This window comes from Cicer arietinum, chromosome 3 (assembly GCF_000331145.2).
Source record: "Cicer arietinum cultivar CDC Frontier isolate Library 1 chromosome 3, Cicar.CDCFrontier_v2.0, whole genome shotgun sequence".
In the NCBI taxonomy this organism is placed as follows: Eukaryota; Viridiplantae; Streptophyta; class Magnoliopsida; order Fabales; family Fabaceae; genus Cicer; species Cicer arietinum.
The window spans coordinates 26,661,434-26,675,381 of NC_021162.2; the positions used below are offsets into that span (position 1 = coordinate 26,661,434).

General features: G+C 30.9%; 1 protein-coding gene and 1 pseudogene across 1 annotated transcript; one reads left to right on the forward strand and one right to left on the reverse strand.

The window, feature by feature from the left end:
* Positions 1-13,509, reverse strand: part of LOC105852763 (U-box domain-containing protein 45-like) — a 17,681-nt pseudogene extending 4,172 nt beyond the window's left edge.
* Positions 2,953-6,051, forward strand: LOC101515512 (uncharacterized). Its single transcript, XM_073365938.1, has 7 exons — positions 2,953-3,001; positions 3,510-3,840; positions 4,347-4,446; positions 4,617-4,735; positions 5,105-5,219; positions 5,579-5,681; positions 5,788-6,051. Exons 1-6 carry the CDS (start codon positions 2,953-2,955, stop codon positions 5,591-5,593), a joined length of 729 nt encoding a protein of 242 aa, XP_073222039.1. The 3' UTR covers positions 5,594-5,681; positions 5,788-6,051.
* Positions 13,510-13,948: the final 439 nt, after the last annotated feature.

Genomic DNA, 13,948 nt, shown 5'->3' on the forward strand with positions numbered 1-13,948 from the left:
TAATAATAAATATTATAATAATTATTTTTAATTTAATTTTAATAATTTTTAATCATAACAATTTTTAATAATAATAATAATAATAATAATAACAATAATAGTAATTAATAATAATAATAATAAATATTATAGTCATTATTTTTAATTTAATTTTAATAATTTTTAATCATAAAAATTTTTAATAATAATAATAATTAATAATAATAATAATTATTTATATATGTAGTATTATTATTAATTATTAATTTATTATTTAATAGAATTATTTATTAAAACCAAAAACCTTTTAATAAAACCAAAACGATTTAAATTTTTTTTAAAAAACCCCTTTGGGAGGTCGCATCCCCAGCCAGCGACCTCCTACTAGGGAGAAAATTTTGGCCCCTTTAGTGTATCGCTCCCCCAGGGAGAGTTTTCCTTGTTGCCCTAAAAAGTAGGGCATTTTGGTAACAGTTTTAGAAAGTGGGGTATTTTGGTTAAGTTTTTTGAAAACTAAGATATATAGGTTATATATCCGAATAAAATCATTAAGATTTTCTATTAGTTTCTTCCATGAACATTTGTCAACTTACAATAATTCAAAATAGATCAAAATCATTTTCATATATCAAGGCAAACAAGAAACAATTACTTTCATATCATCATGCATGAGATCACAAACTCTAAATTTTAAAAAATTTCTTACATTTATCAACAATTTTATTAAAGCATAAAATTGATGCATGATAACTCATATAGATTATAAAAAATTAAATCTAACATGTGGTTATTGATTACTTAAAATGGGTTTTAGAGGATCTAAAATAAACTCATGACACTTTAGTAAAACAACCTTTAAATTATAACACCAAAGGAGTATTAATATTTGAGTAAGATCACGAACTCTCTAACCCACTTCAAAACAATATAAGGACATATGATAATCATATTCAAAAATAATTCAAAATATATTAACAATAAAATTATAGACACTTAAACAATTTTAACATTTAGTGTTTAGTTTATTTACCAAATGTTAGACATTGTCCGATTTGTGGTTCAATTCCAGCAGTCACACCGTTTCAATTTTTCTTTTCTTTAAATTATTCATATGAAAACTAATCCTTTTGGGTTTCTCTTGCAACTCCAGAGTTTTTGATAGCATATACCACTAAATCGTACAGGCAACACATGCTTTAAAATTTCACCCATACAATTTTGAATTTTATTTTTTGACTAAATATTCAACTATCATGCTCAACACATAAATTAAATAGACCGAACAATTATGTTGCAGTAATTAAAAAATAAATAACATTTAACATAATCAAACTTCTTCAAATTTACATACCAAATTAGATTTTAAAATTGACATAATTACCTTAAGTAATCAATTTGAAAATATGTCGGAAAATGGTGCCCGTAACAGATAAACTTTTTTTTGTTTTTGTTTTTTTTTTATCCAACCATAATGTCATTAACACATATAACATGTATGAAATATATTGAATATTATCCGGACAAACAATCTCATTCGCGAACCATAATAACTTTTTTTTAAAAATGAGAGATGTTCTATATATCATAAACCAATATTATTTTAAGATGTTGTATATGAATTGATAACATTAAGCACATCATATATTTATTTAAAATTATTGTGTACCTTTCACCGTACTCATAAAAGTCATTTTTCTTTCAAAGTTGCAGTCATAAATAAATAAAACAATTGAAAATCGAACCTAAAGATTGTTGAATTTTTTGTTGGTGGTATGCTGCAAATCTTGAAAAAGAAGAGGATGAACTTGATTATGACGAAGGTTGCACAAATAAATCAAAGCGTGTGTATCACACTAAACTTTAGGTTCGATTCGCCCCCATCAATTTATATATATTGGATGCAAACGGGTTAACCGACGAATCCCCTTCAGGATACTTTGAAATCCTTAAAGTGAATTGCACATTCACATCAAGCCTATCGATCAATAATTGTTTACATAATAAAGTTTTTTCATTTAGTCTCGTGCACTAGAGAAAAGAAAAATGACTCAGAAATATTTTTGACATAATTTTGACTCATGTAACATAAATTTTGTGTTGTTTATCTTGTGTTCTTTCTGCCTCTAAAATATCTCTATTTATAGAGATACTCATACCAATTAGTGAAAGAAAACAACTCTTCAACTCATACCAATTGGTGAAAGAAAACAACTATTGTGAAAGATTGCAACTTTTGATAACTTAATAGATGCATTGGTTTGAATTAAACTCAAACATTGCAACCACTTGACCAAATGATACATTCAATTATTTAATTTTGCTACATTAATATAGCTATTAGAAAATCTAAATATATTTTAGAAATTTCCCTAACAATTGGTTCCTTGTACTTTAATCTATCACTTTGGCACATTTTCAACAATGTTCCAACAGCATGTTCCTTACTTTGTTGTGTTCCATTTTCAAGAACTTCAACAACCGAAAGAACGTCGCCTTGTTCGGACGATAAGGAGACTCTTCCTTTTTCATAATCAACCAAGGATTCTATCAAACAACATCATTTTTCAGCTGTTTTTGAGGAATTTTTAGAGGTTTTGAGAATGTTAACTATGAATGATATTGGATTTGATTCTAGTATAGTGATGATGTTGTCAAAGTGTGTTGATAAATTGGATAGAGCCATTATTACATCTGTTTTGGCTTGGTGGCTTCCATCTCTAAGAATGTTAATAAGTGGAATTGTTTCATAAGAAGTGATGATTGGTTTGTTTGTTGTTGAGGCTGATAGAGTGAGCAATGACGCAGTTGCATACTCTTGAAGATTTTTATTTTGTGAATAGAGAAAATTAACTATTGGTTATAATGCATTTGCTTGCACAATGTTAATTTGGTTCCTGCTTGATAAAAAAAGAGGTCAAATTTTTTTAAGTGGTATAGTGAAAAAAAGCTAATAAATGTTATTAATTAAACTATATGTATAATGCATATAGAAATTTAAATAGCATTGATTCTGAAGTATCTAGTACACAAACAAAGAAAATAACATACACTACTAGAAAAAAATGTTTTAGCTGCCAATTTTAGCGTCGGATTAGCGGCAGTCCGACCGACGCTAGTACGGAAAAATTGTGATTTTTTTAAATCGTTAGCGTCGACCTGGCCGACGCTACATAAAAATGGCAGACGCTATATATATGATAGCGTCGGATGGGCCGACGCTAAATTGTCTGATTGGAAAATTTTAATTTTTTTTTATCCTATTAAAAGTAACTAATATTTTGATTAATTATTTTTTTATTTGTCTACGTGCGCATTATTATAGTATCTATTTAATTAACTAAATTAAAAGTTTTGATGCAATTTATCTATTCAATTTTGACTCAAATAACTTAATGAATTGGTTTTATATTATTATTATTCTTAATCTCCATTAAATATAATGTTATTATTATTTTTTAAATTTTATCTGCTACAATTTCTAATCATTGTAAAATTGAGATTTTTTATTTTTTTTTAAGCGAACAAATAAGTATCTATTTTCAATAAACCTCTGTTATTCCCTCACTCTCTTTTTTTCCTTTACTTTTGTTCTTTCTCTCTTTTTCACCCTAATCCCACGGCGGCAGCCTTGCAGGCGCCGCCTTCGCCTCTTTCCTTCCTTCTTCGTATTGTGCCGCCCTCGTTTTCCCTCACTCACCAGAAAACCCTCTTGATTTCCCTCTCTTTTACCCTCATTCACCAACTCTCAATTTTCCTCGTTCTCACTGCCGCGAACCCAGGCGTTGCCTTCGTCCAAAGCCGCGAACCCACCACCACCATTATTGGTTTCCCTCATTTTTACTCTCTCAGCGTCATCTCTCTGTATCTTTCGACGTCTTCAACCGAATTATCGGTTTTTAGGATTATTTTTAATTTAGGGATTTGCTATCCATTGTTGGTTTGCTATCTATTTTCTCTTTTTAGCAATTTGAGTTTAATACAATCTTAGGGTTCGCTTAAATATACTGAGGAGTTGAATGTTTTCAATTTTAAATATACTTTTTCAATTTGGTGTTGAATGTTTTCAATTTTAAATATGCTTTTTCAATTTGCAGTTGAATGTTTTCAGCTTGGAATCTGGGGTTATGATATACAAATTGTCATTTGTCATTATATACACTTGATTGCATGTTTAGTTTGGTCCTTCAACTTTTGTTAACATGTGATTGTGATCACCTGAAATTTTGTTCACTCTGATGTCTTACTAAGCATCAGATCACACCTTACTTTGGGTCACCCTTGGTTCCATGAATGAATGTGTATTCTTTTTAATAAGTAAGAACAAGAAACTTTTCTTATCCAATTATCCAAGTAATTTTTTTGTATAGATTTCTTAAGGCAAGGAAATTTGAGGTTGAGAAATCAAAGCTGATGTGGTTTGACATGCTGAAATGGAGGAAGGAATTTGGTGCTGATACTATCGCGGAGGTACTTGGTTAAGGGGATTTGATTTATTTGGGAGTGCTTTAGTTTTCTGCCCTGCATGATATGAGTGCTTGATTTTTCTATCCTTCGCCACAACTCCTCTATAACACAATTACCACTGCACAATTACCCCTGTTTTGGTTTTAAATGGTTGCTTTTCATTTTTGCCACAGCCAGCATACGAAGTATTGTCGGATAGCGAGAAGAGAAGTATTTATGATAGGTATGGTGAAGAGGGTTTGAAGCAGCATGCTGCTGGTGGTGGAATGAACATGCAGGATATTTTTAATTCGTAAGTCACCGCCTTAGTTTTTGCTAGATTAGTTTATAACCTATCAATTATCACCATCGCATCTGAGACATGTGTTATTGGACTTATTACTTCATCAAAACATGTTTATGGCCAAGAAAAGCAATTATGAAAGGCTATACAGGTTTTCTATATTATCATACTCTAACCAAAGTATTCATATGATTTTATTGATTTGGTTATTTCCTCATGTCTGCATCAATGTGACCAACGATTATGCCGTCTTCTGTAGGCAGACTGCTATGTTTTGGATGTGTATTTATTCTTCTTTACAACTGTGTCTATTTTTTAATTAGGGGCTTTGAACTAGGTTTTATTGATGGCACTGTGAAATATGAATGTTTCTTTCAGTTTCTTTGGTGGGGGATCAATGGAGGAAGAAGAAGAGAAAATTGTAAAAGGTGATGACGTGATTGTTGATTTGGATGCAACCCTTGAAGATTTGTACATGGGAGGTTCCTTGAAGGTGAGGTCATATCTAGCTGCTGTTCTATGCTCAAGCATTCAATCTATATACTTAACATTGGGTGATGTGTTTGTGTCGTCCTGTTGTGAATTTTTTGTCATTTTTTAACCTCTGCAATGTTTAATTTGAATAATATAGTAAGATGGGCATGGTGGATGATTCCAGATTATCAAACTTGTTTTCTTTGTTATTTTGATTACTTTTAGAACTTCAACTAGTAGTTATATTGGGTTTTGGTTTGAACAAATGAACAATGGCTTTTGCAGGTTGAAACAAATGAATATTGGGTTTTGGTTTCAACTAGTAGTTAATTAGTGGTAAATTTAGTTGTATTTGATCATGAACAATGGCTTTTGCAGGCTGAAACGTTATAAAGGGTTCAAGGAGGGGAATAAACATTGAACGTGTGAATATAATATAAACTATGATATGCCTGACGGTGCAGACACATACTTGCACAGGGTACAATTTAAATCTTGTCTTTTTCTTGTTTAATTATTAAAGTTGGTTTACATGTCCCTTTATTATATTAATTATCATTTCATTTGTTGGATTAAATTGTAAACAGGTTGGCCGGGCTGGAAGGTTTGGCATCAAAGGTCTTGCAATTACATTTGTTTCATGTTCAACTGATGTGGATGTTCTCAACAATGTATGACAATTGACTCTTTTTTGTTACCAATTTACATTGTATAGTTTTAGTAGAAAGCAGCCATAGCAGTGTCATGGTTCAGTGTAAATCACATAGGATGTCATATGAGCAATGTGGTGTATTGATAGTGATGCTGGGATTTATGGTTGTTCTTTATCAATATTGTTTTGGAGTTTATGACTACAGTTTGTTTTATTATTAAATGAAGTAATAGCCTAATGTCTTTGCATCTCCAACATTACTCATTATTCACCAAGTCACTTATCACACATTCTTCTTTCTTATTACCTTAACCAAGCAAATCCATATAATAAATATAAAAACTTAAATAAATTTACAATTAGCGTCAGCTATTCCCGACGCTAATTATTTTATTGTTCTTCAATGTTGACACATAGCGTCGGCCGAACCGACGCTGCCTAAAAACTGAAGTTGACTTTTATTTGGGAAGTAGCGTCGGATGGACCGACGCTAACATTTTTGTTGACTTCATATAACTAGCGTCGGATGTTCTATTTTTAATGATAGCGTCGGATTAGAGTAGGCTTGGCCGACGCTAACTTAGTGTCGGATGGCTTTTGACCGACGCTACGTGTTAGCTTCGACTGTTTTAACCTAGGCCCGACACCGACGCTAATCCGACGCTAAATCTACTTTAGCATCGGCTTTTGGTCTTTTAGCGTCGGTTTTTGACCGACGTTAAATTCAGTTTTTCTAGTAGTGATAAGGAACAAAGCAATAAAAATCATGGTTTAATATTTTTCAACTCGATAACATACTCTAATCAGCAGCGTTATTGGATTAGCTTTATTCAGAAGTACGACTAATCATAGTATGCTATGAAGGGAAGACAATATCAAGAAGACCAAAAAAAAATATTTAAGCCAAATTAATATTTATTCCGGTGATTAATATCATATATTCATTGCAGTCATATTTTAAAATTGAACCGAATACGATGGTTCAATCAGTTGAATAGTGAGCCAATATTGTTTATAGTTTGATTATTTTAGTGATTCTATTGCAGATACATCTGATTCGAAAAATTTAAAGTAATTGAACAATAACTTAAAAGTCTCAATGATTTGATATTCAGTTGAATTTTTAAAATAATGTTAAATAAAATTGATTATAACTTATTTATCAAGTTGGCGATCTATCTATAATTATTAAATAACTCGAGAAACATTTTTCTCTTTAACCCAAAAATGAGAGACATAAGGACAATTTGAGAATAGATGGATATTGTGTATGGTTACTCTTCTCTTATTAATAGCATTTGGTATAAAAGGAAGCAAAACAAAGTCTAATTATAGATTAGGCTTATATGACTTCATGGAAAATAGAGAAGTCAACATTTTCAAATTGAAAATTATTGGCACAACAATAGTGTGAATAAATGGAAAGTTAGATTATTTTATTTACACTTTAACCGAAATATGTTTGACCACTTTTACAACTTGAAAGTCACATGAAAGAGACGTGAAAGAGACTTCATCAAGTAACAATCAACAAAATCAAATAAATTAAATCTTAATTCTGCTAGTTGGTTGATAAGATAAGAAACATCAAATAAGTTATAAAAAAAAGCTCTTGAATTTAAATCTAGACAAACTATCATAACTACTAATTTATTAACATTAATTCTTCAATTTTGCTTCCATTTTCCATGTCTTTGAACATAGTCTTAATGAGAAAAAGAGTACATAAAATTGGAAAATAAAATCCATTAGTTGGTAGAACACTACATTGAATTGATGTACGGACACGAACCATCTTCTAAGATTAAGCCTATAAAATAGAAGTCAAATGAAATGACAACAACCAGAATTCTCTCTTAATTGATTGTTGATTAATTGGTTTACTTTCTATTTTGATATTGATTTATATGGTTTATTTAAATAAAAAATTATATTTTATTTTAATAACATAATAAATTTATTTTTAAAATTTCCTTTTTAACATCTTTAATATAAAAGGATTTTGGTACCAAATATAAAGGTAACCGTGGTTGCAGCAAAGTTATGGAATTACAGTAATCCCATTAGTTAAGAAAAAAATTATATAAGTCAAAATCCTAGTTTGAATTAAATAAAAAGGAAAAAATACACATGTAGTCATTTAAGGTTAGTTCTATTTTCACTTAAGTCCTTTTAAGTTCTCTCTCTCTTTTTTTTTTTTTTTTTCCTTTCTGATTTGATCTTTTAAATTATACTCATTTATACTATTAGTCTTTAAAATATATTAATTACGCATGTAGTTCGTAAGTTTAAAAAGTTTCTTGAATACTGTCATGAAATGTTAAAATCTAATTGAAATATCGCAACAAGTTGATTTTCTAAACTACTTCGCACGTGAAGAAAGTCAAAGATATTGACTTTGTGGATAGACATTTATTACTTTATTTTTAATGTTATACGTGAACTTAAATTGCAGAGAAAATCAATAAATATATACTACTTATAAGATTTGATGAGAATTTTCTAACGGAGTAGTGTGAGAGATATATTATTACAGTATTAGGTAGAGTTTTAAATTATTCGAAATTTTCAATTGAATTAATTATCGTTAAATTGAAATAAAATCTTAATAGTGCAAACAAAATGCAACTTAAAGCACCAATCAAAATAAACTAAAATTAAAAAATCTAAATAAAAATTAACTTAAATTTAAAGGACTTCAAATGTATTGTTGCCAAATAAAAACAACCATCCAACTGATGAGCTTCAACGGTTTAAGCATCCAATTATTAATTGATAAACAGTATGCATATGCATCCAAGCCGGTGTAAGAAACCATGATAACCCGGCATCTTAGTACATGTACGTATTCATTGTGAAAGCAAAAGAGAAATCAAAAGCATGAAAATTTAAAAATTTGACAGAAATGTGAATCAACATAAAATTAAAAAAAAAAAAAAAAACTTCGACATATCTCATACTATAAAAAATGTTCCTACATCTCAATTGGAGGGAAAAGAAAATGATAATTCTGTTTCTTTTTTGTTTACAAAAAGACTCAACTTAAATTATTTTTCTAGTGTTATGAACATAAAATTCTAAAATCAAATATCAAACGATTTTTATTTTTGAACAATCGCAATATTGTTCTGAATATATTGATATTGTCACTCTTAGTATTTCTTTTGTCAATAATATTATGAAATGATTAATTTAATTAACAAAAGACACATTTAAAAATTAAAATGACAAACAAAAGACATAATTAAATATAATTTTATATATATTAAAAAATTATTATACTTAAATATTATTTTATAATTTTGATACATTCATCAATTATTGTGATGGCACTTTCTCATTTATGATTTACAGTTAACTCAATAATTCACATACATATGATATTATATTTAGTAAATCAAAATACTTGAATTATAAAATTTTATATTTAAAATTCAATAGCAAAAAAAAAAAAAAAAAAAAAACTTGAAAAAATTGGAGAAGAAAGAAAAAAAAAAAAAAAAACTTGAAAGAATTGGAGTAGCAAGCGTACGTTTCGTCTTGGACGGCGAGGTTAAGCAAAGTAAGAAGAGCGGGTTGGTGGTGTTGGATGGGCTCACTCCCCAAGTGGAACCCACCAATTTTATTAATATTAATATTATTATTATTATTATTATTATTAATATTAATATTGTTATTATTAAAAAAAAAAGGGAGAAGATATGGTATTATTGGGCTAGACCCATGTGAAGGAAATAAAATGGATTTAGAAATTCCTAAAAATGATGAATGAGAACAGTGCCGAAAAAGCAAAGGAAAAGCAAGCACGACAAAACAAAGAAGAGAAAAGGGTTTGGTTCTGGTGGTGGTAACAGGCGTGTAACAAATTTGCTTCGTTTGATCTACACATTTAGTATGTTATTCCTACCACTGAGTTTGTTATTTTAAAATACAGTCTGAGTAGTTTTACCTTCTCTGAGAGTTACTTTGACATACCCACTTTAGTGGAAGGTTGTTATTGTTGATTGATGTTCCCTATTGTTATTTAGGAAGACTCTGGTGTACCCATTACTTATTACAGTGGAATTTTTTACTGGACTAGGTCCCGTGGTTTTTATTCTCTTAATTTGAGGGAAGTTTTCCACGTTAAAAATTGTGTTTGTCTCATATTTAATTTTCTGTCAATTATTTTTGCTCGGTAGAATTGTATTTTCTGTTTGGACATTTATCTGCACAAGTGAGGGAAAAATATTCCACATTATTGAGATAATTATCTCTAGTTTTTCCCAATAAAGTAGTATCAGAGCTCGGTTGATTTGATTTGTGCATTTAAATGGAGGAGGAAAATAAAGGTCCAATGTGATTAAACTCAACTCTTCTAATTACACACTTTGGAAGACTCTCATAGAAAATATGTTATACAGTAAAGATTTGTATGATCCTATTGAGGGTAACACTGTTAAACCCGCAGATAAATCTGACGCTGACTTGAAGAAGATGAATATGAAGACAGTGGCGTTAATCAGACAATGGTTGGATCTGAGTGTATATCCACATGTTGAATTTGAAATAGATGCTAACAAGATGTGAGAAAAAATTAAAAGAGTTGTATGAACGAAAGAATGTACAAAATAAAGCATTATTGATTCTTAAGCTGGAGAATATGAAATACAAATATGGGAATTCAATGGCAGAGCATATGAGTATTTTTCAGAATACAGTGAATCAGTTGACAACCATAGAACTTAAATTAGATGACGAGTTGCAAGCGTTGTTATTGTTGAGTTCCTTGCCTGATAATTGGGAAGTCCTTGTTGTGACGTTGACCAATTCAGCTCCAAGTGGAAAGTTGAAAATGTCAACAATTATTCTCAATTGGTAGCATCACCAGTAACGATAATGGCTGAGGTGTTACAATATTTCTTGAAGACCAAACTATTGAAGATTTTGGTAAAACTGAGAAACAAAAACCAAATTCCAGAAGTAACATTGATGTTGCGCCTAAGCCCCCTGCAGAAACCTTTGTTGATGGGGAGATATACAGGTAGATGATGAGAATGTAACTCATGATCATGTACCTCACCATGATGAGCAGGTTCCAATTGAGCCACCAGTCGAGTTTGAGTTGAGAAAATCTACTAGAGAATGTCAACCTTCTCAAAGATATCCTCCACATGAGTATGTGATGATCATTGATAGTTGAGAGTCAGAGTACTATTAAGAAGCTATTACAAATGTTGATAAAGAAAAGTGGTAAAGTTGATTTGGTAAAGTTGCCTAATAGCAGAAAAGCACTCAAGAACAAATGAGTATACAAGATAAAGACATAAGAGAATAGTTCTCAACCAAGATACAAAGCAAGATTGGTTGTGAAAGGTTTTAATAAGAGAAAATGTATTGACTTTGATGAAATTTTTTCACCTGTGGTGAAGATGTCCTTCGAGTTGTGCTTGGGTTAGCAGCTAGTTTGAACCTAGAAGTTGAACAACTTGATGTGAAAACTACTTTCCTTCATGGTGATTTGGAGGAAGAGATCTATATGGAGAAACCATAGGGTTTCAAATTCAAAGGTAAAGAGCAGCTTGTGTGTAAATTGAAGAATAGCTTGAATGGGCTCAAGCAAGCACCTCGACAATGGTACAAGAAATTTTGATTCTTTCATGGAGAAACATGGGTACGGTAAAACTACTTCTGACCATTGTATGTTTGTAAAGAAATTATCTGATGGTGATTGTATTATTCTCTTGTTATATGTGGATGACATGTTGATTATTGGTCATGACACTAAGAAAATTCAATCTCTAAAGAAAGATTTAAACAAGTCTTTTGCAATGAAAGACTTGAGTCCTGCAAAGCAAATTCTGAGCATGAGAATTACTCGTGATAGGAATAATAAGAAATTGTGGTTGTCTCAACACATTTACATTGAGAAGGTGTTAGAGAGGTTTAACATGAGCAATTGTAAACCTGTTAGTACTCCACTTGCTACTCATTATCAATTGAGTTCTGATCAATGCCCTACAAGTGAGAAAGACAAAGAACAGATGAAGAAGGTTCCTTATACACCCGCAATTGGTAGTTTGATGTATGTTATGGTATGCACAAGGCCAAATATTGCTCATGCAGTTGGAGTTGTTAGTCGATTTCTCTCTAATTTTGATAAAAATCATTGGCAAGCAGTGAAGTGGATTCTCAGATACCTCAGAGGCACTTCCAAAGTGTGTTTATGCTATAGAGGTGGTGAACCTATGTTGGATGGCTACACAGATGCATATATGGCATGTGATCTTGATTCTAGAAAATCTACTTCTAGTTATATGATGATGTTTGCAGGGGGAGTTGTTTCTTGGCAATCAAGGTTACAAAAGTGTGTTGTTTTATCCACTATTGAAGCTGAGTACATTGCAGCAATTGAAGCTCCAAAGAACTCTTGTGGATGAAGCAATTCCTACATGAGTTAGACCTCAAGCAAGACAAGTTTGTTTTATTTTGTGATGGTCAGAGTGTGATCCATCTCGACAAGAATCTGACCTTTCATGCAAAGTTAAAGCATATTGAGGTGTGATATCATTGAATACGAAATGCACTGGAAATGAAGTCATTTTTAATTGAGAAGATTCATATTGATGAGAATGGTTTAGATATGATGACGAAGACCTTGCCTGTGTCGAAGATGATATACTGTAGAAAGAAGGCTGACATGGTTGAGCAATACCTTTCCACTTGAGTCTTGAGGGGGAGATTTGTTGGATGGGCTCACTCCCCAAGTAGAGCCCACCAATTTTATTAATATTATTATTATTATTATTATTATTATTATTATTATTAGTATTAATATTGTTATTATTGAAATAAAAAATAAAAGGGAGAATATATGGTATTATTGGGCTAGGCCCACGTGAAGGAAATAAAAGGGATTTAGAAATCTCTAAGAATGATGAATGGGAACAATGCCGAAAAAGCAAAGGAAAAGCAAGCATGACAAAACAGAGAAAATGAAAGGGTTTGGTTCCGATGGTGGTAACAGGTGTGTAGCAAATTGCTCCTTTTGATCTACAAATTTAAAATGTTATTCCTACCATTGAGTTTGTTATTTTAATATACAGTCTAAGTAGTTTTATCTTCTCTGAGAGTTACTTTGACATACCCACTTTAGTGGAAGGTTATTATTATTGATTGATGTTCCCTATTATTATTAGGAAGACTCTGGTGTACCATTTAATTATTATAGTGGAAGTTTTTACTGGATTAGGTCCGGTGATTTTTATTCTCTCAATTTGAGGGAAGTTTTCCACGTTAAAAATTGTATTTGTCTCATATTTAATTTTCTACCAATTATTTTTGTTTTGTGGAATTTTATTTTCTGTTTGGACATTTATCTGCATAGGTGAGGGTAAAATATTCTGCATTATTGAGATAGTTATCTCCAATTATTTCTAGTTTTTCCCAATAGGTGGGACTCGGGTGAGTCGAATCAGAGCATTGAGACAAGTGGAGTAACAGCTTGACGGAGCTGATGGCGGCAATGGCTGGATGTTTTGGTGAGGCGGCGGATATCCTTAGCGGCTTGGATCCTTAAATCTTGATCGTCTAGCCGTAGCAGCTCCAAGGCTTTCCATACGGCTATTGTTGTTGTCTCTCTATCATTGTCCTCCAACGTTGTAGGAGAAATCTCCATTGCTCGAATTTTAGAGAGAGAGAGAGAGAGATCTAAGAGAGTGGAGTGAGAAAAACAAAGGTTGTTTGTTAGAGGCGTTAAGCAACGGTTATATTAGAAAGTTGAGACAAAGATAGAGGGAGACGAGCGGTTGTTAGTTGAGTGCATATTTGAGTAAACAAATTGTCATGATATAAAATATGAGATTATGAACATTATTTACTATGGATTTGATTTTTATATTTAATAATTGATTATAATTTAATAATGGATTTTTAATTTAATCTCTATATTTTATTTTTTTACTATTAAACTAATCTGATGATACCATCGACATAATTAAAACTATTTTTGAAATATTCATAATCTTAACACTTTATTTGAAATTATTTTACAATGTGAGAGACCATATTAGTAGTTTACTCGTTTATTTTTAGTATACAATGACTTTATCAAAACC